The sequence below is a fragment of the Leguminivora glycinivorella genome, chromosome 23, assembly GCF_023078275.1.
Source record: "Leguminivora glycinivorella isolate SPB_JAAS2020 chromosome 23, LegGlyc_1.1, whole genome shotgun sequence".
NCBI classification, from domain to species: Eukaryota; Metazoa; Arthropoda; class Insecta; order Lepidoptera; family Tortricidae; genus Leguminivora; species Leguminivora glycinivorella.
In genome coordinates this window covers 5,472,360-5,497,570 of record NC_062993.1, presented here as the reverse complement: position 1 = coordinate 5,497,570, position 25,211 = coordinate 5,472,360, and the positions used below count along the sequence as shown (strand labels likewise).

General features: G+C 38.8%; 1 protein-coding gene across 1 annotated transcript in view; it reads right to left on the bottom strand.

Annotated features, from left to right (window-relative positions):
• Positions 1 to 21,270, bottom strand: part of LOC125238197 (lysyl oxidase homolog 2-like) — a 71,198-nt gene extending 49,928 nt beyond the window's left edge. Inside the window, exons 1-6 of the mRNA XM_048145469.1 lie at positions 21,097 to 21,270; positions 15,408 to 15,597; positions 14,564 to 14,566; positions 13,622 to 13,857; positions 13,024 to 13,200; positions 2,362 to 2,593 (exon numbers count right to left, since the gene is read on the bottom strand). Coding sequence (XP_048001426.1) covers positions 2,362 to 2,593; positions 13,024 to 13,200; positions 13,622 to 13,857; positions 14,564 to 14,566; positions 15,408 to 15,597; positions 21,097 to 21,270 — 1,012 coding nt within the window. The remainder of the gene's footprint in view (positions 1 to 2,361; positions 2,594 to 13,023; positions 13,201 to 13,621; positions 13,858 to 14,563; positions 14,567 to 15,407; positions 15,598 to 21,096) is intronic.
• Positions 21,271 to 25,211: the final 3,941 nt, after the last annotated feature.

Here is a 25,211-nt window from a genome sequence, read left to right as displayed (position 1 = left end):
GCGTCGGGCTTCGCCCGATACTTTAAGTTAGAGGGCGCCGAAGGCGCCCGGCTTAGGTGCGCGTGCGCCGGGCTTCGCCTGACACTTTAAGTTAGAGCTTAGGACTGCGTGACACATTAAATATGAGCCTATGAGGGCGCCGAAGGCCTCTTTAAGTTGGTTTAGGACGTAACTCTGTAAGGACTCTTTAAGTAGATTTAGGACCGCGTCTACGGTATGTACAACCTCATAAAGCATACCGTATACTGATAGAGACAGTTATAGCTGGCAATCAGTATCGTGGTACCGTATTTTCTCTCTTTGTGAAAATTATAATAACTTTAGATGATTAACTAGCTTTCAATAATATATGGTCGTAGTAGAAAGTCATTCTGGCACGATGACGTAACATACCATTCGTCTAGGGTTTCCTGCAGTCTATGATACACGTCAGAATGTCAAAACAGCGTCAAACTTCATCTAGTTCTTATCATGACAATTTGCTGTACGAAATTGAGCTTTAGGTCGAAAAAATATTGCAAATCTTTAATAAAATTAATATACAAAGCAGGCAAATTTGTTTCTTTGGCAAAAGCCTTCTTGTGTAAACGCAGTCGGCGTTGCGGATTTGCAAATAGTAAATTTTTCCGAGAAATCAATGAATTATCAGGTGTAATCAAGTAAAGCTGGGAATAAAAGCTAATAATATATACATATTTGAAATGTAATCAAGACCTTTCAAATGATATACAACATGTCATCCTAACTTCATTTTATTTTTTTGCTTCGTTACTTTATGACCTCTAGAGGGCGCCATGTTTCCTTTTCGGTGACGTCATATAGCCTATAACCAGCGGACGATTAAGACAATTCGAATGACGTATCGTTTGTCAAATTCTAATGAGTACTTTAGAAGTTATGAGGGAACAGATGAACATACATACATACATACATACATACCCACATACATACCGGTCAAAATCATAACCCTCCTTTTGCGTTGCCGTAGTCGGGTAAAAAGAAAAGCAAACTACATATGTATGTCTCTCGTCGTTTCTATCGACGATAGTTTAATCGCTTTTAGTGAGACCAGTGACTAGACTATTGAAGAACCTACAAGATCCAGTAATCTCTAGAAAAAGTCTTGCTATATCTTTCTATCTTTACTAGGTTTACATAAGTCTGAGGAGGACGGGATGAGTGAATTTTGAGGTATATTTCAGTGTGCTCAGGTAGAAAATAAGATAAACTAGTGCGATTAAGGTTAATGTCTAGGTATTGTTCGCGTCATTTGAGATGGAACCTGTTGGTATAGTCAGCATTAAATGGTTACTACAATAAAAGTGACGACATTTTTCATGATAGTTTTGAAGAAAAAAAAATGCTTCTCTCTGGTAAAAGTGTTTTATTACATTTGGTTTTGCTGGACATAATGCTTTTGGATATAGTGAGAGACGTGTGGTTTTTAAATTGTAAAATAAAAAATTGCAGAACGCTCCATACACATTTTCAACTCTCCTTTTAGGGAAGTTGGGGGGGTTACAAAGAGACAAAATGGAGCCTATGTCAGGCCTTTCCATCCATTCAACTATCTCCACTAAAAAAATCACGTCAATTCGTCGCTTCTTTTTGCCGTGAAAGACGGACAAACAAATAGACACACACACTTTCCCATTTATAATATTACTAGCGACCCGCCCCGGCTTCGCACGGGTACTATACCTACATGTAAACCTTCCTCTAGAATCACTCTATCTATTAAAAAAAACCGCATCAAAATCCGTTGCGTAGTTTTAAAGATTTAAGCATACATAGGGACATAGGGACATAGGGACATAGGGACAGAGAAAGCGACTTTGTTTTATACTATGTAGTGATGGTAAGTATGAATATACCTACACTAAGACAATCATCAAGATTTCACTGAAACAGACTTTTGTCATTCGCCTCAATCACGTTGGTCTGTGAGGCCTCCGCTGCATAAATGATGCCTAAACGTCGACAACCCGAAAAACCACTATAATTCAACTTTAAAATTATTATTTAAGTTCTAATTCCACTTACCAACATAGCACGATCTTCGGAGCCCCAAACAGCTTGGTTTCTTTTTTATCTGCGCCACATAACCAAGAAGGCCTAAATGCCTCTAATTTACCCCTAAAAGCCTACAAAAGTTTCAATTTAACTTACCAACATCACCAGGGCACTTCACCTCCCCAATATCTTCATGATTGCACTCAGACTCTTCTAATCCCTGACTCCGCTAAGGACTATCTTCGTGGCGTGGTAGACACATTACTTTGCGACGCCTGCGCCGCGAAACCGAGGCCTAAATACCCAAAAACTCTAAATAAACTCATAAAAAATACAATTTTAACTTACCAACACCACCAGGACACTTCACCTCCCCAATATCTTCATGACTGCACTCAAATAGACTCTTCTCGTTCCCTTTACACTGCACGCCGCTAAGGACTATCTTCGAGGCTCCAAATACGTTAGTTTGCGAGGCCTGCGCCGCGAAGCCGAGGCCTAAATGATGGCAGACGGGAATGGCCTCATAGAAAGACCAGCCGTCTGCGCAGACGCTGCCCCATTCGCCTTTGTAGTATATCTGGATAAAGAAATATTCAACTTTTTATTTAATCATGAAATAAAATAGAATTCAAATAGCTTGTCATATAAAAATCGCGTGTTGTGATGTTGAAAATAATACCACAACGTAAAATATGTAAAAATCTGACTAGAACTTTATTTTTATCAAAGACATGTCAAAATCTTTGACGAAACTTGAATAACCATGACATTAATTGAATGTTTTAAATTCTGATAGTCAAATATACAACCATTTGAATCACTCTGTATACAAGTACAAACAATAAAAGGCAATTTTGTGGTTAAAGAATTTTATTAATCTCAAAAGAAATTTACATTTCACTTAATGAGATACATGCTTCAAATAAATATATTTATAAATTGCTAGTTTGCACCCGTGGGCGACAATTCTATTTACAAATTTACATTAATATTGTATGTTAATAAACTTAGTATATATTCCTAAGTATAACGATTATCAATTGCAAAATAATAAAATAAATCACATAGTAGGTAGAAATAAGTTAACATAAAATAATTCATATGCGCACCGCTGTACAACTGCACTGGATACTGATAAGCGCGCTCGATCGGCAGCTCGCCAGGGCCGCATTTAGGTTTGGATTATAGAGATGTTATTTAGAACATATGTTTTTAGGTTAGTTTTAAAAATTTTCATGGTCTGAGATTCTTTTATATTATTAGGTATCTTATTATATAATCGTGCTCCCTTGCCCGTATCATGGGACACACGCAGAGGCAACACCCGCCAGGGTCAAATTTTATATTTTTGGTGCCATATTTTTTTTTATTTCCGGCAGACGGTGCGGGGCCCCCACAAAAAGCGAATCCAAGATGGCTGTACTACTAAATCACACTAAATGGTCTGCGTTAGCCCTAACGAAGTCTACAGCGTCCTTTTTCTCTGTTAGATGAAAAACTGTTTCACAGTGATTCTAAATGGTCTTTTTTAATTATATATTTGATTAAGAGATATAATTTTAGTTTCTGCATATATTTTTTTTAGTGTATGTAAGGAAATCGTAGTGGACCAGTGTCTTGATAATTTTATTTTGTATTACTTGAAGATCCTTTAGAGTAGTTTTGGCCGCGTGTCCCCATATTTCTATGAAATGATCTAGATGCGATATGACAAGTGAATTATAAATATTATACCTAATTTGGCGCGGAAGACATTTTACAATGCCGCGAAGTGATCCCAGGAGGGATGATAATTTGGATCGAATTTTAGCAATGTGGGGTTTCCATGTGAGATTACTATCCAAAATCAATCCTAGATATTTTTCTTCAGAAGAATGTTTTAGCTTAATGTTATTTATGTTTAGATCAATATGGATATAAATTTTCATATTTTTGGATTTGAAATATGACATAAGACGTTTTTGATATATTGACTGTAAGTGCGTTTTCACATTATCCGATCCGATATCGGATGTCGGACCGATATCCCATACATCACAGGCGCCATCTTGGATTTTTTCTATTGAAATCCTTCCGACATCCGATATCGGATCGGATAATGTGAAAACGGTCTAAGTAAGTTGCATTGAAACCATATGTGTATATTATCAAGGTCTTCTTGAGCAAGCACTAACATATTTTCTAGCGAATGACCAAAGTAAAAAATGCAGGTGTCGTCAGCATACAGTGAAGTTTCACCGTGTAGTTTGAGTTTTTGGAAATTAAGCTCTGGAATTTATCAAAAACTGAATTACTTAAATATTTTAGTTTATGGCCTCACTATGTATCTACAGAAAACCCTATGAATTTATTAGATTAGTCAAATAAATGTCGAATTTAACTAACCTAATAAAACAAACAACTTATCCTACCGGCCTAGCCGAAATGACAATAGTTGACGCTAGACGCCGATCGAAAAGCAATCTGGCTCTGTCGCGCCAATACGAAAGATCGATAGAGATAGCTAGCTATAATAATGCTATTATCGTGAGCGTTTGCGCATCAGGGTGGCTAGCCGAATGGCACAATCGCTCACGAAACGAAGCGCTAGTAGATATCTGCGCTTGCGTACTATCGCTTTCGTTTGGCGTCGGAGAAATGCCATTCGGCTACGAGGCCTGACTATGTACCATATTGCTTGTTTGCTCGTTTGTTTGTTAATATAATTACTATCGAGAACACACACAAAATATCAACAGCTTCTGCCAACATAATAATTCCAAGAAAGATGTTTACCGAGACAATGTTTGTAGCAAGTTATTGCCGAATATTAAACCGAAAGTTTAGGAAAGAGTAGAAAATCGCATTCCTTACAAAACTAGTCCTTGTTTTCCTCTCTTGATATTTATATATTTTTATACTACGTCGGTAACAAACAAGCATACGGTCCGCCTGATGGAAAACGGTCACCGTAACCTATGGACGCCAGCAACTCAAGGCCTGCAACCTGTCACTGCAATATCTCAATTCCGTTTTCTTTCAATCCCTTATTGCTTGTGGCACTGAAAATTAAGCAGTTTCATATGCTCTGCCTACCCATTTTGGGAATACAGGCGTGAGTTTATGCTCCTGAGATACAGGCTGCTCCTAGTTTGGGGTTCACGACGGATACAAGTTTCATTGCAAAAATGTAATTTATGTTAAGCTATTTCAAAGACTAAATTTAAAAGCTAGCTAATGTCTAAAAAATTAATAGTTTAAAAAACACTATAAAACACGCTTTTATAAATGCACGTAAAAGCCAAAAATAAATTATGGATCGTTCAAGTTGTCTCTATTTGTGAGCTGAAGTTTAAAAACTATGTGCTTTTAATTATAATATTTGATTGTAAAAGCGTGGGGCGCTGGAACAGGAAAGACTTTTTGTATAACTTGCTGCTAAATCAAATTATGCTATGTTACGGGAAGGAGGTTACACAGATTGACGCGCTAACTGGAGTTGCAGCATCACTAGTAGGTTCTACATTAAACAGTCAAATCAATTAAAAGTCAGTGTTCAAAGTAGGTACCAGTTTGTCGAACTCAGACAAAATATGCGCTAGTAGCGAGGAGAGTCGACAGTCACCGACACTTAGAACGCCGCTTTTTTCCGGTAATCAAAGTACAAATGGGGAAAGTGTCTACAGTGACAGGATGCAGAGTTCTTGTTCGTGGACGAGATATCTTTGGTTCTCTTTGGTAACCCTTAGGCGGCATATGTAAACGTTATGTTCTTATGCAACTTCATTCGCCAGGAAGTTCGGATTAGTATTTGTTTACAAGAAAGTCTTTCCTGTTCCAGTGCCCCACGCTTTTATAATCAAATATTATAATTAAAAGCACATAGTTTTTAAACTTCAGCTCACAAATAGAGACAACTTGAACGATCCATAATTTATTTTTGGCTTTTACGTGCATTTATAAAAGCGTGTTTTATAGTGTTTTTTAAACTATTAATTTATTTTATACTTTTTAGTCATTAATAATGAAATACTTTTAACATTTATACATAAATTTATTTCAAGTAGGCGGATTTTACATGCCATTTGTGGCTTAACGTGTACTTATTGCTAATTGCTACTTAATAATAACTAGCGGCTACCTTCTTATTACGGTATTATCATAAAAATGTTTATACCTAGTAAGTTATCCGTAAAAGATAGACAATATAGACATGTGCCATCGCGGACTTTTTGAAGACATTAGAGAGACATACTTTCGCCATACATTGTTTTGAAGCTCTCAGCTAGTGGGATTTTGTTTGACTCGATTAGAAAATATTGTCACATTTCAACTAATTCAAACAAAATTTAAGTATTTCTTTTTTGCCGAGCCCCCTTTATTTGCTCTTAAGGGTCACAGGAAAACCATTACCCAACTTATTTTAAATACAACGTTGATCTTTCTTTTATGCGGAGGCTTCGCCCCCCGAGCCCCCTTTGTTTGCTCTTAAAGGTCACAAGAAAACGCTAACCCAACTTATCTTAAATACTACGTTGATCTTTCTTTCATGCGGGGCTTCGCCCCCGGGGCCCCCCTTTGTTTGCTCTTAAAGGTCACAAGAAAACGCTAACCCAACTTATTCTAAATACTACGTTGATCTTTCTTTCATGCGGGGGGCTTGGCCCCCCGAGCCCCCTTTGTTTGCTCTGAAAGGTCACGAGAAAACCCTAAACCAACTTATTTTAAATACAACGTTGATCTTTCTTTCGTGCGGGGGCTTCGCCCCCCGAGCCCCCCTTTGTTTGCTCTTAAAGATCACAAGAAAACGCTAAACCAACTTATTTTAAATACAACGTTGATCTTTCTTTTATGCGGGGGCTTCGCCCCCCGAGCCCCCCTTTGTTTGCTCTTAAAGGTCACAAGAAAACGCTAACCCAACTTATCTTAAATACTACGTTGATCTTTCTTTCATGCGGGGGGCTTTGCCCCCCGAGCCCCCCTTTGTTTGCTCTTAAAGGTCACAAGAAAACGCTAACCCAACTTATTCTAAATACTACGTTATTCTTTATTTCATGTGGGGGGCTTCGCCCCCCGAGCCCCCCTTTGTTTGCTCTGAAAGGTCACAAGAAAACGCTAACCCAACTTATTCTAAATACTACGTTGATCTTTCTTTCATGCGGGGGGCTTCGCCCCCCGAGCCCCCCTTTTCTTTACCCTTAAGGATCACAAGAAAACCTTAACCCAACTTATTCTAAATACTACGTTGTTCTTTCTTTCATGCGGGGTGCTTCGCCTCCCGAGCCCCCCTTTGTTTGCTCTGAAAGGTCACAAGAAAACGCTAACCCAACTTATTTTAAATACTACGTTAATCTTTCTTTTATGCGGGGGCTTCGCCCCCGAGCCCCCTTTTCGTTACTCTTAAGGGTAACAGGAAAACCCTGACCCAACTTATTTTAAATACAACGTTTATTTTTCTTTTATGCGGGGGGCTTCGCCCCCCGAGCCCCCCTTTGTTTGCTCTTAAAGGTCACAAGAAAACGCTAACCCAACTTATTTTAAATACTACGTTTATATTTCTTTTATGCCCGGCTTCGCCCCCCGAGCCCCCTTTGTTTGCTCTTAAAGGTCACAAGAAAACGCTAACCCAACTTATCTTAAATACTACGTTGATCTTTCTTTCATGCGGGGACTTCGCCCCCTGAACCCCCCTTTGTTTGCTCTTAAAGGTCACAAGAAAACGCTAACCCAACTTATCTTAAATACTACGTTGATCTTTCTTTCATGCGGGGGGCTTGGCCCCCCGAGCCCCCCTTTGTTTGCTCTGAAAGGTCACAAGAAAGGGTGCGTATTGATCGATATAACTTTTTTTGATATATTTTTAGTCGTTATAACGATCATTTGATATAATTATTGAATCATATAAAAACAAAATATACTAACAAATTGTATAATTCTTATTTAATATAATGATCATTTTTTCGAATAACATTTATTATAACATACTTTATGTATAATGTTTATTTCCGATAATAAATAAATTGTATAACACAAATTCTTTCTAAAGCACAGTTAAAATAAAAAACAATTGTACAATAAATTAGATCCATCATTTACTCTGGTAAGTAGATTACGTTAGAACTGTGACCCCTACACACAACGCGCTGCTACCAGAAAAATAGGTTAGGTTAGGTTAGAACTTTGACCCTTAAACATATGTACTGCTATCAGAAAAGTAGGTTAGGTTAGGTTAGAACTGTGATCCCTTCAAAAAAAGAATAAAATTAATTCATGATGTGTTTTATACTGTTTGCTAGTTATATTATACTAGTCGTATATCAATAGATAGTTATACCATATAACGGTTATTATAAATAAGTGTTATACGAAATAATGATAATACAAAATAAAAGTAGATATTTTGTGGTTATACCAAATGTTAATTATGTCAAATGAGTGATTATATCCTTTAAATATATACGAAATGTTGTTATATCAAATGTTATTATACCAAAAAAAGTTATACCAATCATTACACACCCCACAAGAAAACCCTGAACCAACTTATTTTAAATACAACGTTGATCTTTCTTTCATGCGGGGGGCTTCGCCCCCGAGCCCCCCTTGTTTGCTCTGAAAGGTCACAAGAAAACGCTAACCCAACTTATTTTAAATACTACGTTAATCTTTCTTTTATGCGGGGGCTTCGCCCCCGAGCCCCCTTTTCGTTACTCTTAAGGGTAACAGGAAAACCCTAACCCAACTTATTTTAAATACAACGTTTATCTTTCTTTTATGCCCGGCTTCGCCCCCCGAGCCCCCCTTTGTTTGCTCTTAAAGGTCACAAGAAAACGCTAACCCAACTAATCTTAAATACTACGTTGATCTTTCTTTCATGCGGGGGGCTTCGCCCCCCGAGCCCCCCTTTGTTTGCTCTTAAAGGTCACAAGAAAACGCTAACCCAACTTATCTTAAATACTACGTTGATCTTTCTTTCATGCGGGGGACTTCGCCCCCGAGCCCCCTTTGTTTGCTCTTAAAGGTCACAAGAAAACGCTAACCCAACTTATTCTAAATACTACGTTGATCTTTCTTTCATGCGGGGGCTTCGCCCCCCGAGCCCCCCTTTTCTTTACTCTTAAGGATCACAAGAAAACCTTAACCCAACCTATTCTAAATACTACGTTGTTCTTTCTTTCATGCGGGGGCTTCGCCCCCGAGCCCCCATTTGTTTGCTCTGAAAGGTCACAAGAAAACGCTAACCCAACTTATTTTAAATACTACGTTAATCTTTCTTTTATGCGGGGGCTTCGCCCCCGAGCCCCCTTTTCGTTACTCTTAAGGGTAACAAGAAAACCCTAACCCAACTTATTTTAAATACAACGTTTATCTTTCTTTTATGCGGGGGCTTCACCCCCGAGCCCCCTTTTCTTTACCCTTAAGGATCACAAGAAAACCTTAACCCAACTTATTCTAAATACTACGTTGTTCTTTCTTTCATGCGGGGGTTTCGCCCCCGAGCCCCCTTTGTTTGCTCTGAAAGGTCACAAGAAAACGCTAACCCAACTTATTTTAAATACTACGTTAATCTTTCTTTTATGCGGGGGCTTCGCCCCGAGACCCTCTTTTCGTTACTCTTAAGGGTAACAGGAAAACCCCAACCCAACTTATTTTAAATACAACGTTTATCTTTCTTTTATGCGGGGGCTTCGCCCCCGAGCCCCCTTTGTTTGCTCTTAAAGGTCACAAGAAAACGCTAACCCAACTTATCTTAAATACTACGTTGATCTTTCTTTCATGCGGGGACTTCGCCCCCGAGCCCCCTTTGTTTGCTCTTAAAGGTCACAAGAAAACGCTAACCCAACTTATTCTAAATACTACGTCGATCTTTCTTTCATGCGGGGGCTTGACCCCCGAGCCCCCTTTGTTTGCTCTGAAAGGTCACAAGAAAACCCTAAACCAACTTATTTTAAATACAACGTTGATCTTTCTTTCATGCGGGGGCTTCGCCCCCGAGCCTCCCTTTGTTTGCTCTTAAAGGTCACAAGAAAACGCTAACCCAACTTATTTTAAATACAACGTTGATCTTTCTTTTATGCGGGGGCTTCGCCCCCGAGCCCCCTTTGTTTGCTCTTAAAGGTCACAAGAAAACGCTAACCCAACTTATTTTAAAAACTACGTTAATCTTTCTTTCATGCGGGGGCTTCGCCCCGAGCCCCCTTTGTTTGCTCTTAAAGGTCACAAGAAAACGCTAACCCAACTTATTCTAAATACTACGTTGATCTTTCTTTCATGCGGGGGCTTCGCCCCCGAGCCCCCTTTTCTTTACTTTTAAGGATCACAAGAAAACCTTAACCCAACTTATTTTAAATACAACGTTGATCTTTCTTTCATGCTTCCCCCTCGAGCCCCCCCCTTTTTTCTGTTCATATCTTCCGGCACCATCATCAGGCCTTGAAACCTAATCGTAGTCATAGTTCATTACAAGGCTTTTCTAAGAAGCCCAAAAACAGCTATGATACGATGTTCCATCATGTAGTTCCAGTTCATATCTTCCGGCTCCATCATCAGACCTTGAAACCTAATTGTAGTCAAAGTTCATTACAAGACTTTTCTAAGAAACCCAAAAACAGCTATGATACGATGTTCCATCATGTAGTTCCAGTTCATATCTTTCGGCTTCATCATCAGACCTTGAAACCTAATTGTAGTCAAAGTTCATTACAAGACTTTTCTAAGAAACCCAAAAACAGCTATGATACGATGTTCCATCATGTAGTTCCAGTTCATATCTTTCGGCTTCATCATCAGACCTTGAAACCTAATTGTAGTCAAAGTAAATAGGATTTGGGGCATTGTACCAAGGATACTAGCGACATTTCCTCGCTGTATCGCAATGCTGATACGTTGTGCGAGGAAGTCGCTAGCTCTTCGGTCACCAGTTACCTCAAATAGACGCTTCGCCACAAATGGCAAATGTCGCTAGTATCCTTGGTACAATACCTCAAGGGCCTATTTTAGACATTAGCTAGCTTTTAAGTTTAGTCTTAGTTTCTTATATAATTATGTAAATTATGTTCTTGTAAAGTTATGATCAATTTTGAAAGATGTAATATAGACACATATTGTTTGGGAAATGAACGATTTGTATTTGTATTTTTTTTTCAGAAGCGCTATTTTTTTTAAATTAAAAACATTCAATAACACATTAAAACAATAAAAACTTAAAAACATGTAAGTAATGTTTCGTAGTTACGTATGGTTGTGGGTAGGTACCTACCTACGCTACGAGGTTTGTGGTTTTTAGTATTTTTTTTTTATACCACGTCGGTGGCAAACAGGTATACGGCCCGCCTGATGGAAAGCGGTCACCGCAACCTATGGATGCCCGCAACTCAAGGGGTGTCACGTGCGCGTTGCCGACCCATTAGAAACTTGTACACTCCTTTTTTGAAGGACCCCGTACTGTAGTTCATCGGGAATACCTCGACAGGGAGCTCATTCCACAGCCGGAGCGTTCGTGGGAGGAAATTCCTCTGAAACCGTACGGTGCGCGACCATTTAGGTTGTAAGGTGTGTGGATGATCGCCTTGTCGATGGCGAGCGGTGCGATGATGAAAAGTGGCCGTTGGCATCATGTCAAACAGTTCTTCAGAACACAACCCATTGTACAGGCGATAGAACACACATAAGGAGGCGGAGTCCCTCCTTAGACTTCAATACCGCCCGTGAGTTTGGGATCGTCGACAATTCGTACAGCGCGTCTCTGGATCGAGTCAAAGGGTCCAAGCTGGATCCAGATTTGGATTTTTACGGAGAAAAGCGCCTACTAACCGAGGACTCACCTAGCGGGCCGATAATTTCTTTTTTTGCCATTAATCATCATCATTCTCTTGCCCTGTTCCCATTATTTGGGGTCGGCCCAGAAGATCATCTTCCTCCATTCCTCTCTATCAGCCGTCATTTCCATACTAACACCTTTCACTCTCATATCATTGTTCACACATTCCATCCATCTTTTTTTGCCATTGTGTTTTTTTTTATATTTTTGGGGAATTTTAGGTCAATTGTACTCAGACACACGAGCACTTTTCCATAGAAAATGGTAACAAAATAGGAAAAAACCGTATATGACAAATGTATATGACGTAGTGACACTGTGAGTGTAGTGTGTTTGGATAGACCATCGAGTGTGAATGCGACTAGTGGTAACGCTGAAAGTGAACACAGCCGACGCGCGCGAAGGGTAGATCGGGCGCTGTCTATGCAACTTTAACATCCACCCGCCTTCGTTAGTTTTCCGTGATCATGATGCATGCAACTGCGTCGAAATATCGGGAGCTCGACAAAAATCAAAAAGGTAATCACGGTCTATATCCCGGTCAATATAAGTCTATTGAAAATAACCGTGAATCATTCAACATTCTTATCGTATATGACAAATACAAGAAACTTGTTAACTTGTACCTATTTAAATGGAATGTCCTTCAATTCAATACCTTTAATAAAATATTTTACTAAGTTTACACTCTTAACTAAACACTCTCCGAAAGCTTTCCTTTTAAAATGTCATCCTTAATGCCTCAGTAGGCAAAGGGTTAAGTTGACTTTGTCATCGCAACGGAGTTTCTTCGGAACTTCCAATGATTAACGGGTTAAGTGCTGTACTTATTAGAATTATCGGTAAAAGTTAGTTTGTTTTTGTGTTGGTCAATACCTTGTGTTGGTAATTTATCAGGGCCGTGAAAAAGACAAGTTTGTAGTTCTAGTTTTGGCTAAGATAAGATAAAATAATACACAAGTTTTTTGGTGGCATGACTAAGTTTTTTAAGATAGAGAGTGACTGATATTAAAGTCTGTGTAAGATAAACAATGTCTTACATATTATATCACCGAAAGAAATTAGTCAAATAATAATAGATCTGACGTTCTAAAAATTTGAATATTTTGCCATAGGTACCTTTTGCCAAAATGTTTTTCAAAAAAGCTCCCGTTTCTTTGACGGTTCATTTATTTCATTACTGACAGACATCTTAAGTTAATGCTTACCTCAACTCTTCCTTCATTGTACTTCTTCCCACCAACCATCCTCAACGAAACATCAGCTTCCAGTGTCTCCATCAAGTTTCTCCTTGCTGGCTTCGCCAAAGCTACAGGAGTTTCACGACAGATAGCACCAGCAGCATCAGAATGCTCTAAAGTAGCCCTTGTTTCTTGATACAAAGTCTATAGATTCTCATATATTACTTCAACTCTTCCTTCATTTTCACTCTTCCCACCAACTAGCCTCAACCTGGCATCGGTTCCCATTAAACTTTTTCTTCTTGGCTTCTTTAAAGCTACAAGAGTTTCACTACAGATAGTGCCAGCAGCTTCAGAAGGCTCTAAAGTAGCTCTGCAGTATTAGTTAGTTATCTCCCTGATACAATCTCCATAGAATCTCATCTTACCTCAATTATTCCTTCATTATGACTCTTTCCACCAACCAGCCTCAGCCTAGCATCGACATCTAGCATCTCCATTGAACTATTTCTTCTTGGCTTCTTTAAAATTACAGGAGTTTCACCACAGATGGCACCAGCAGCATTGGAAGTATTAGTTGGTTACGTCCTTGCCACAAAACCCATCAAATCCCATGATATCTTACCTCAACTCTTCCTTCATTGTCCCTCTTCCCACCAACCAGCCTCAACCTAGCATCGGCTTCCAACGTCTCCATTAAACTTCTCCTTGCTGTCTTCACGAGAGCTACAGGAGTTTCACTACAGATGGCGCCGGCAGCTTCAGAAGGCTCGCAGTCAGATGAACCCCAGCCACTGAAGATACAGTGGTTCAGGGATGTCTCGGTGCCTTCGCAGACTACGTCGTCCATCCAGAACTTTCCTGACAACAAAATATTTATAATGAGGTAGGGTTTTCTACCATCAAAGTTTATTTTAGACTGTGTAAACTAAAACTAGGGGTAGTAGGTAGTGGTCACACGGGAAACATAGAGTTTTTTACATTTGGAGAATTTGGAGAGAAATTTTACACAGAGTAATCTAGCCACAGCCTATGCACTGCTTGTAATGAGTACTCCAATACACATATGGGCTGTTTATTAGATAAATAAACAAATAGGTACTTCGCGGAAACTTAAAAACAAATATCTTTCGTGATTAAGTAGTAATGAATCACTGCACAAAATCCTTATTCAACCATCTCGAAATTCAAACCCTACCAGGGTCAGATCGGTCGGTGAAACTAAATACCTACTTCTTATCTACTCGTAACTATTAAGGTCTTCATGAATACCATCCAATGCAGAGCAGTTTTCGAATCTAAATCTATTTACTAGGTATATATGTAAGAAGTCTATTTTAAATTTATACTAACCCGCAACTCCTACACCTCTCATAAAACCAGCTCATGTCTTTCAATACCGTGCAAAGGTACAGTTGCCATCAAAAACATCTGAGCAAGCTAGGTGCTCAAAAATATCGGAACACGACTTACTAAACACGCTGTTCCAATATTTGTGAACACTTTGCCCGCTCCGAAATTTAAGATACCGACTGTACAGTAGTTTATGTGTTCCCTTTGCTTATACCGTCTGCCCAATACAAATAGGAGTACGAAGGTTTCTTTTAAGTCGTCGTAAAAAATTAATAAACGTATAAAACGTAAGAACAGAAGTGTATCGCGACCTTTAATCTGTACTGGGAGGTATTTTATCGAGTAATCTTGTCTTTGGCAGAATTAATTGTGTAGGTTGGTAAATGCTGCCAATTAAACACGTAGTCTTTATAAAATAGTTCAGATTGGTACTAAAAATAGTTTGGACGCGAATTCTGTGCGTTTTTGAGCTAAGAGAGTGAGTGTTGGAAGGTTGTGCTCCAAACAATTGCAGACATGTCTTCTGCAATTGTTTGGAGCACAGATATATGAAGTATTTACTCTGAAACAAGCTCTGCTCTGGAAGAAAGCAAGCCCGCAAACGCCCCGTACACACCTGGAGGCGGAGCGTTGAGAACGAGCGGAGGGAATACGGACTGAGCTGGAACGTGGCCAAGGCGGTGGCTCAAGATACCTGCACCTATAGGGTGCCTTACGACATTCAAAAACAACAACAGCAACTATGCTCTGCAGTTTGGAGCAAGTTCAACTTGTTCAGTCTACAGATTAAGGTTTGGACTTTCCCTATCTATTGGTTTTAGATTGTGTATAGGTAGATCTAAAGTTGAAAGTGGCTTACGTTTCGTTTCTTCACACTGCGCGGCATGAGTGGCCACTCCACTCCTATTCCAACGACTGCAGATAACCTGTGCTGCCGCGTCGTTCTCTTACTTCACCATTTCGTCCATTTTGACTATTCCCTCCAATAATCCTCAACATAGTATTGGCCACCACCTCCAGTGATCACCTTTATTTCATCAAAACTGAAGTTTTAGTACAGGTGGCACCAGCAGCTTCAAGACTATAATATGGTTGAATGTGGCTCACGTTTAGCTTCTCCATACTGCGCGGCATGAGTGGCCACTCCACTCCTATTCCAACGACTGCAGACGACCTGAGCTGCTGCGTCGTCCCAGGAATTATCACAGACTGCTCCCCAGCGGCCACCGTGGTAAATATACACGTTGCCTGTAAAAAAAATAGGATTACTTACGATAGAATTCATAATATGTACCTATATAAGTTTTTTTTTTGTAAAACTGACATTTTTGGCACAACCTTTTATCGCCAACTGTACTTTTCTTTCAACAGTCATCTACTGCTTCTCTGAGACGTTTCTAAAAACTCCTTACTCGATGCGAATACGACATTTCATTACAAAGTTCCTATGGCCACCTTTCTGCTCCATCATCAGATCAGCCCCATGACACCATTAACTATCATATTGCATTGTCACGTGATTTACATATGTTTCAGCAAAATTTCAGCTCTATCGAAAACCGGGAACTGGATCAAATTTAACTTGCAAGATTTGATGACAGGCAGACAACCAACGGGACAGGTGAAAGTAAATAAAAGCTATAAAACATGCTTAGTCCTGGGTTCGAATCCCGGTAAGGCCATTTATTTGTGTGATGAGCACAGACATTTGTTCCTGAGTCATGGATGTTTTCTATATAAGTATGTAGGTATCTATTTATCTATTTAAGTATGTATAACGTCGCTTAGCACCCATAGTACAAGCTTTGCTTAGTTTGGGGCTAAGTTGATCTGTGTAAGGTGTCCCCAATATCTATTTTATTTATTTATTTATTTAAATGTACGGAACGGGATTATGAGAAAACTCCAGTAACCTGATAGCTTGGAAATTACATGACGCTCTTCATCAACAGGTAAAAACTTTCTTGATTCTTCAATAACGGATTTGTAAATTGCAAAGTAACTTCATACTTTTCATTTGATATAAGCTCCGTGGTTCAATATTGGAATCGTTCGCTTGCTCGGGTATCAATATCGCGAGTGTTTAAACAACGATTTTGCCCCCTTGTAAAACAAATAACTATTTCACATTAAAATTTACTCAAATTCTCTCTTTGCCTACTAGCTACATCCCATTTCACTTGGGATCGGCTCTTCTCGTCAATCTTCGCCACACTCTTCGGTTTTGGGTCGCTGTGTCATTGGCTTGGGCTTTCTTTAGGTCTTTGTTGATTTTGAGGGGGTCTGCCTCGCTTTCTCGAACCGGTGTTTATACTGAGGACTTTTCTGGTCATGTGATCCTCGGCCCTTCTCATTACGTGTCCATATCCCCTAAGACGGGTCGCAGTCAATTTTTCTTCAATGGGTCTGACCTTAAAACTTCCTCGGTTGTATTCATTTCTAACTCTGTCTAACAAGGTGACATCTCCAGAATTATGGAGTTTAAATAAATAAAAATAAATATTGGGGACATTCTTATATAATTATGTAAATATGTTCATGTAAATAAAGAGGTTTATATTTAAAAAAAAAAAAATACATAAAAAACATCCATGACTCAGGAACAAAATTATCTGTGCTTAGCAATGCACGGTCGAGAAGTTTTCAAAGTTGCAGAACATTCCTCATGAGAATTTTCGGTAACTTCTGAGAAGGTTGACTGGTAGAGAATGCCATGTAGCATTAAGTTCGCCTTTTGTAACTGTATATTTTTACTGTGCAATAAAGTTGAAATAAATAAATAAATAAATAATGTTCTCGAGAACGAGAATTTATCAGAATACTTAGTAACTTCGTAGTTTATACCATAATTTCGTCGAACTCAGCAAGTCAAGACGTAGTCCCGTGGTAGTGCGCTGGCTTCGTATGCCGATGTTCTCAGGTTCGATCCTGACAGCGATCTTTTTGTTTTAATATTTTGTTTGTTTTTTTAGGGTTCCGTAGTCAACTAGGAACCCTTATAGTTTCGCCATGTCTGTCTGTCCGTCCGTCCGTCCGTCCGTCCGTCCGTCCGTCCGTCCGTCCGTCCGTCCGTCCGTCCGCGGATAATCTCAGTAACCGTTAGCACTATAAAGCTGAAATTTGGTACCAATATGTATATTAATCACGCCAACAAAGTGCAAAAATAAAAAATGGAAAAAAATGTTTTATTAGGGTACCCCCCCAACATGTAAAGTGGGGGCTGATATTTTTTTTCATTCCAACCCCAACGTGTGACATATTGTTGGATAGGTATTGAAAAATGAATAAGGGTTTACTAAGATCGTTTTTTGATAATATTAATAGTTTCAGAAATAATCGCTCCTAAAGGAAAAAAAGTGCGTCCCCCCCCCCTCTAACTTTTGAACCATATATTTAAAAATTATGAAAAAAATCACAAAAGTAGAACTCTATAAAGACTTTCTAGGAAAATTGTTTTGAACTTGATAGGTTTAGTAGTTTTTGAGAAAAATAAGGAAAACTACGGAACCCTTAACTGTAATGGACAATATTATATATAAAACTATTTTTATATTATGCCCATTTAAACATTATGTCAAGTATATTCTCTTGTTTAAATAATAAATTGCATGTTGCGGTAATGTTCTGCGAACATTCTCAAGAATGTTTCCGCTTTTTGGGAATGTTCTGCAATTTCTACATTACTATCTGTGCTCATCACACAAATAAATTCCCTTACCGGGATTCGAACCCTGGACCGCGGCTTAGCAGGCAGGGTCACTACCGACTGAGCCAGACCGGTCGTCAAAAATGAGGGGCTATTTTAACCTCAGAGCATATGCTAGAGAGTAAACAAGCCGCCGTAGGACGTGTCACAGTTCTCAGTATGCGTAGCTGAATGCGTAAACGCTCCCGAAACGCTCACGATAATAATATATCTCTTTCGTAGCTATCTATCTCTATCGCTCTTGCGTATTGGTACGACAGAGCCAGACTACCTTTCTGCGGCGTTTGAATTTCGTTTCGCGTCACAGAAATGCCATTCGGCTACGGGGCCAGCTCATTGAGCATCCAGGGTACGTAGCCGAATGGCACAAACGCTCACGAAACGAAACGCTCGTAGATATCTATCTCTATCGCTCTTGCGTATCGGCGCGACAGAGCCAGAATACCTTTCGCAGCGTTTCGTTTTCGTTTCGCGTCGTAGAAATGCCATTCGGCTACGGGACCTGCGTGCGTAGCCGAATGGCATTTCTCCGACGTCAAACGGAAACGAAACGCCGCGCCAGTTAGTCTAGCTCTGTCGCGCCAATACGCACGAGCGATAGAGATAGATATCTACGAGCGTTTCGTTTAGTGAGCGTTTCGTGAGCGTTTGTGCCATTCGGCTACGCACCCTGTTGTCGTTGTGTGCGTGCGTGATGATACGACTCGCTCGTTCGCATGTATTGTATACATAGGGCATGGAAATAATGCGCATGTATTGTAAGTCATTCTCACTAAAGACAGAAGGTAGTCTATTGGGCATTAGCGTGTCGAGCACTAGTACAATTATGTTGATTGTTACACGTGTCTACGCGCATCTTCTTAAACGTTAATTTACTAAGAAACGACCGCACCGCACCGCGACCTTGGAAGTTTTTGGTGAGAGTGAGAAAGATTTTTTTTTTCTCGATCTTTACTACTTTAGTCTGAAACCGCCTGCAATACCAGACGCGATATAATACAAAGTATTTTTATAAAAGTCACTCCCTGTGGTGACGGGTTAAGAATTTCGCGCCACCCCCTTTCTTCCCGTGGGTGTAGTAGAAGTCGACTGTGGGTTATGGGTAAAATTGTGACGTAGGCCAGAGGCTGGCAAAATGTCAGTGCAATGTCACAATTTCGTTTTCCTCAACGCCTTCATTTACAAGAATTTCTGTATGTATGTATTTTTTTGATTGTATGTATGTATTTTTATAATCGTTAGTGTTACGTAACCGATTTATAATGTGGTGTCTACGCTGTTAAGTCTGTGAGGTCTGAATATGCGACCCAAACATTCATACCTAACTTTTTATGTACATTATTTGTAAAAGAATTGGTTATAATAAATGTATTTTAACTACTCGTACCTAGGTTCAACGAAACATGAATTTAATCAGCTACATTGAAATCTAAGTCATACAATACATCGATAATTATGAACAATTTTGAACACAAAACAATTTGTACAGCTTCTGGTTCAATTGTACAAAAGAAGCATTCATATATAAAATGCCTATGTTAAGAACTTTGAACTTTTAATTATATATAAGTAAAAAAACATAGACCGTTTCATAAAATATATATAGATAGTTATATACTTATTTTTAAGGCAGACGGATCAACGATGTATTTTATAAGTAGACTCAAAGTTCGTGGATAACACAGTCTACTAACCAATTAACCTGACCGAACCTAACCTTTGGGAATAAAATAACTTTTTAGAATACATTTTAGGATTTAATTAAATATTTTCAACCCAGTTAATCTTTATAATGATGCCTATAAGTTTAATTATTTAGGTTAACCTAGATTCAATAATATGATTATAGTTTTTAGAGTACGACATGAACCCATGGGCAAGTTTGTCGCCGTAACTATTTTATCTCTTACACCATTTGAGAGACAAAATAATTGCGCCGACAAAGTTGCCCCATACAAACGCTCACGACTATTTCCTCCCTGGTTTTTGAAGATAGAGCAATGATTTTTTCAACACAGATGTAGGTACTTATGACATTACACAATATGAAACATTACAATAGCGCGTGGGCTTGTAAAGGATTCGGGAAATATCTTTTGAAACGGTTAAGGTTGAAAGGGGGGCTCCTTTCCAGGCAATCAGGTGACCCTCGCGCCGGCAGCTTTCTCGCGCAAAGAATTGCTATTGCAATACAGCGCGGGAATGCTGCTTGCGTGATGGGCACCCTGCCGAGGGGCCAGGGCCTGGAGGGTAGTTTTTAGGTTTATTTATTTTTTATATAAGTTATAGTTTAAGTTTTTTTCCACTATTTGTACTTATGTGCAATAAAGTATAAAAACATTTAAAAAAAATAGTTATTTGTTTTACAAGTTGTTGTGTAACCGCACGTGCCAATTTTAATACCCGAACAAGCGAATGATTCCAATATTGAACCGCGAGTGTAGCGAGTGGTATAAAAAGTGGAATCTTGAGCGTTGCGAGGGTTTCAAGGCACAAAGGTTAAACAAACTTTGCCACCGAGTGAAACACAAAATGTTCACATCTTCACGAACAAAATACTAACTATAAAACATCAAATTAAATCAAATCCATCAATTTATTCAATATTTACGATTCAGAATCATCATTTTTATGTAAATTCTACCAGCCAGCTTAAGACATCAATTTCAAATTTGTATGAAATTACTTTGCACTCTTGTGGATAAAATGAAATTTTGCTATCTGTTTTCGAATAGCAAAGAGAGCCTTGGGATTGGGAGAAGATCGAGCAGTCAAAAGGGCCTACTTGGGGAGACCGATTGGACGCCGTCCTGCTGGAGACCCACAAAATATCGTTGGGCGGATAGAGTGGAGGTAGACCTCCGTGAGCTCGGCGTCGGCGAAAGCTGGCGCGATAGCGCTCAAGACCGAGTCAAATGGCGTGCTCTTGTGTTGGAGGCCAAAACTCATTTTGGGTTATCGCGCCAGCCAAGTAAGTAGTAATGTTAGTGAAGAGAGCCTTTACCCGTTGGTGTGGTGAAAAAAATATAACAAAACAGTACCTTCAAATTGGTTAGGACCACCAAACAGCTTAACCTCCCTTCGGCCAGCCTCTGCTTGTTCAGAAGTTTCTGAACAAAAGCAGCTCGGGCAGCCCTGTCCGTCTCGTTCAAATCTCGACTAGTGACTTCCACTAGTAACACTACTGTTATGAAGTATTTCACTGCGAGGTCCATGGTGACACTTGCACAAACTTTTTATGGTACTTTTTGGTCTTTTTTCAGTATTTGAATATCATTCAAATATTTCCAGATAGCATTAAACTAGGTACCAACCCACAATAATAATATATGTGAGTGTGCATGGAAAACGACCCTCTTTGTAGATTGCTATAAAGTCGCTTTGTCAGTTTATTCATATAAAGATACAAGTAAATCTCGCCTTAATGGTAACCGACAAAGTGGGAAGTTTTACTAAACACACTCACATATAGTGTCTGAGATTCTAAATCTTTACTACGAGTTTATATCAATTCAAACCATAATTCTTAAACTAATTAAAATACTTAATTATATTGATAGTAGATGTGTAGATACCTACATAGGTATCTAATCTTTACTTTTTGAATGACATCCAAATATTGCACTATTAGTATATAAGCATTTTTTGCGTAAATTAGAGTAGTTACCAATAGTTAAGTAAATAATAAAGTGTATGTATTATTTCTTATATCACTTTGTCACCAACGTAACTTTTAAATTTTATTTTTTACACACTGCACACAAAAATTTATTTTGAAATGAAAACAGTTTTGCTAAACGATTTTCCACCAAAAAACATCGACATTCTAGAAAGATTATCAAACAAAAACATGAAATCAATTCAAATAAATTGTCAATCAACCCAAAAATTTCTACAGTTTTTCAAAGTATTTAAAAATGAACTAGTTTTTTTAGAATAGAACTATTATTGGAACTATGAGCGACTAGATGTGAACAATTATGGCACTGTATTGAGTCTATTACGTGGTTAAAGTCATGTGTTATAAGAACATACTAGTTCAATGTTAAGATGACTCTGCCATGTGTCGATGAGTTCATGGTTTAAGGGGAAGATCTGTCTCTGTTACAATTATGAAGCAAATTACACTTATGTTGATGTAAATAGACCTGCTTTGCTCGAAGTTCTATTTTATTCTGCGTTTAATAATGCAAAATAAAAACGCAATGAAAACTCAAAAAATCGCGTTTCCATGGACCTAGGACTAAGCTAGATCGATTTTTCACCCCCGAAACACATAACTAATTTCGAGATCGTTGATATATATGTATATTTTTGTATTCAAATATAAATTAATAAATACACAAGAACTGTTCGTAAAGATATTGTATAATAACTATTAGGTATACGTACGTATAAAGTCAAGAATATAAACGAATCAGATATTAAGATATTATTACATACATTTGAACAAAATTAGATTGTTTATATCCTATTCAACTACGTGTTTTATTTAATTAAATCAGATATCCCACGAAAATTGGCAAAGCTGATAAAATACGGAACGATGGGTTTAAATTAGGTGCTTTCCGGAAATAACCAAGATGGCGAAAGGCCGATGTAAAGGAAAATAGATGGCGGGGCCATAGTACTAGAACAATACTAAATAAACTAGTAGTAAAAAGAAAGATAATAAGACATTTTATTCATGAGGATCACATTTTTTTTTTTTTAAAAAAAAAACAACTTAAACTAATTTTGTACATTAAAAAAACTTGCCAAACTGTTACATAATATATACAAACATAATAACAAGTAGAACAAAATGACCTAGAAGTGTTCATCACATAACCTAATCACAAAATTAAAATTTTGAAAAAACCCCCGACCGCGACATAGTGGACCGATTTTTATGAAACATGGTTAAGAACACTCCCGACTAACTCAGCTTTCAAACGAAAAAAAAAACTAAATCGAAATCGGTTCATCCATTCGGGAGCTACGATTCCACAGACAGACAGACAGACAAGTCAAACTTATAACAAACACCAGGGTGGCTAGCCGAATGGCACAATCGCTCACGAAACGCTCACGAAACGAAGCGCTAGTAGATATCTATCTCTATCGCGCTTGCGTATTGGCGCGACAGAGCCAGCCGGCGTATCGCTTTCGTTTGGCGTCGGAGAAATGCCATTCGGCTACGGGGCCAGGCCCCGTAGCCGAATGGCATTTCTCCGACAAACAAAACGAAACGTAGTCCGGCTCAGTCGCGCCAATACGCAAGAGCGATTAGATATCTACCGTTTCGTGAGCGTTTCGTGAGCGTTTGTGCCATTCGGCTATGCACCCTGGTCGTTTTTCCGTCGGGGCTTAAAAATTGACCAACTTAGCACAATACTAGCCATGTAGCCAGCGCTGATTTTCCGTAGGGCCCATGTGGTGATGCCACGACGGATATATTTTTTACATATTTTATTATCAGTGTTGTGTACCTACATTAAGGTATGTGATTGTTGACTGGTGTGCTCGCGGGTTCGAACCCCGGTTCCTACCGATGAATTTTTCGGAACTCGTGTGCAAAATGTCATTTCATATTTGCCAGTCGCTTTTCGGTGAAAAAAAAAACATCGTGATCTCAATATAGCCTAGTTTAACAGTTTACAGTCGATAGACATAAATAATTTTATAACCAGGCAAGCAAGTATGGTGGCGAGATAAATTATAAAACATCAGGCCGTCCCTATCGCACTAGTGCGATAGGGATGGCCAGCAGGGTTAGCACATGATTGTCGCGAGAGTATGTCGCCGCGAGATAGACTACCCGTCCTTATGTCATTGATACAGTTAGAAGAAGACATGTCATCTATCTCGCGGCGACATACTCTCACGGCCATCATGTGCTAGGCCTACAGATGTTTTATCACTTATCGCGCGACCATACTTGCGCCTGCCAGGTAAATGAAATTTAAAAGCACTTTCGATTGACAAACATTTTATCCCGAACATGCTTGCACCAGAAATAAATTACTGTAATGCTGTGACATCCTGAGAATTGTTCATGTTATTTAAAGAAAAATACATTTTGTCTAAAATAAAAGTGGAAATAGGGCGAGTCTCATGTGCTGAGGGTTTTGTTATTTATGGGCATATCCGGTGTAATAAAATACGAATAAGAGAAAATTTAATACAAGCTGCTTATTTATTGATACAATGATATTTTTACAAAGGGTTTAAATATGATGGGTTTGAAATGGTCTCCCGTTGGGCGTTGAGCATCGTGGCTACGCCTGCGCCATAGACAAAGGGAAAAAAAACTTGTTCCGAAATGTCATCCGACCGCGACAGCGAAATGTCAAACCAGTGTTTGTTTATCAGACCTATCTAATGTTTTACAACGAAAATAAATCTAATTACTATCCAAAACTCAGTGCGAGTGATGTGAAACGAGGGATCACCAATTGAGGAAACGATTTCCTATCAATTAAGGGCTGTGTCTTGCAGAAAGGCACACAAACGAATGAACAAAACCAGTGGCCAACTCAATCCATCTTACCGGTGAGTTTTCCTAGTTATCAGCCAGAGATATGAGTAGGTGAAATAGACCAAAGGACAGGGAATTTCCCATCAAAACTACCAAGATATTGGTTCGGTCTTTCACGTCCAAACAACGGCTATAAAAAAATAATTGGTAGACTGGAAAGTTTAAAAGGGTTTAATTATCTAAGAAGTGAAATCGTGCAATGTGAACTATGATTTAGACGTACCAGTATCAGCTGCCTGTTTAAACCGAAATAATAAATAAATAATAATTTCAAAGAGTAATTTGCCGGTACCTATATAATTCCGACACTTCTTGGTGGTTGGTTACCAGGATCACACGTATTTAGACAGGTATTTTTTCTTTTTTCTCCTAAACGAAAAATGACGACGGTACAGTGCGTTGAAGTTTCGCGCGACGTCACGCCTAGGTACAATTTTTACTTAGAAGTGACGTCACAAGCCCCCATTCCGGAACTTTGATGCTCTACATCATTGTATTTTTTTCATTAATTAGAAAAAGCGAAAAATATATGTTCAGTATTTTTGGACGATCTAACTGACGGACTAAACAGAATGTTATTGTTTTATGTAGTCGTCATCCCTATTAGTGACCCTGTTAGATTCAGAATTTTAAGTC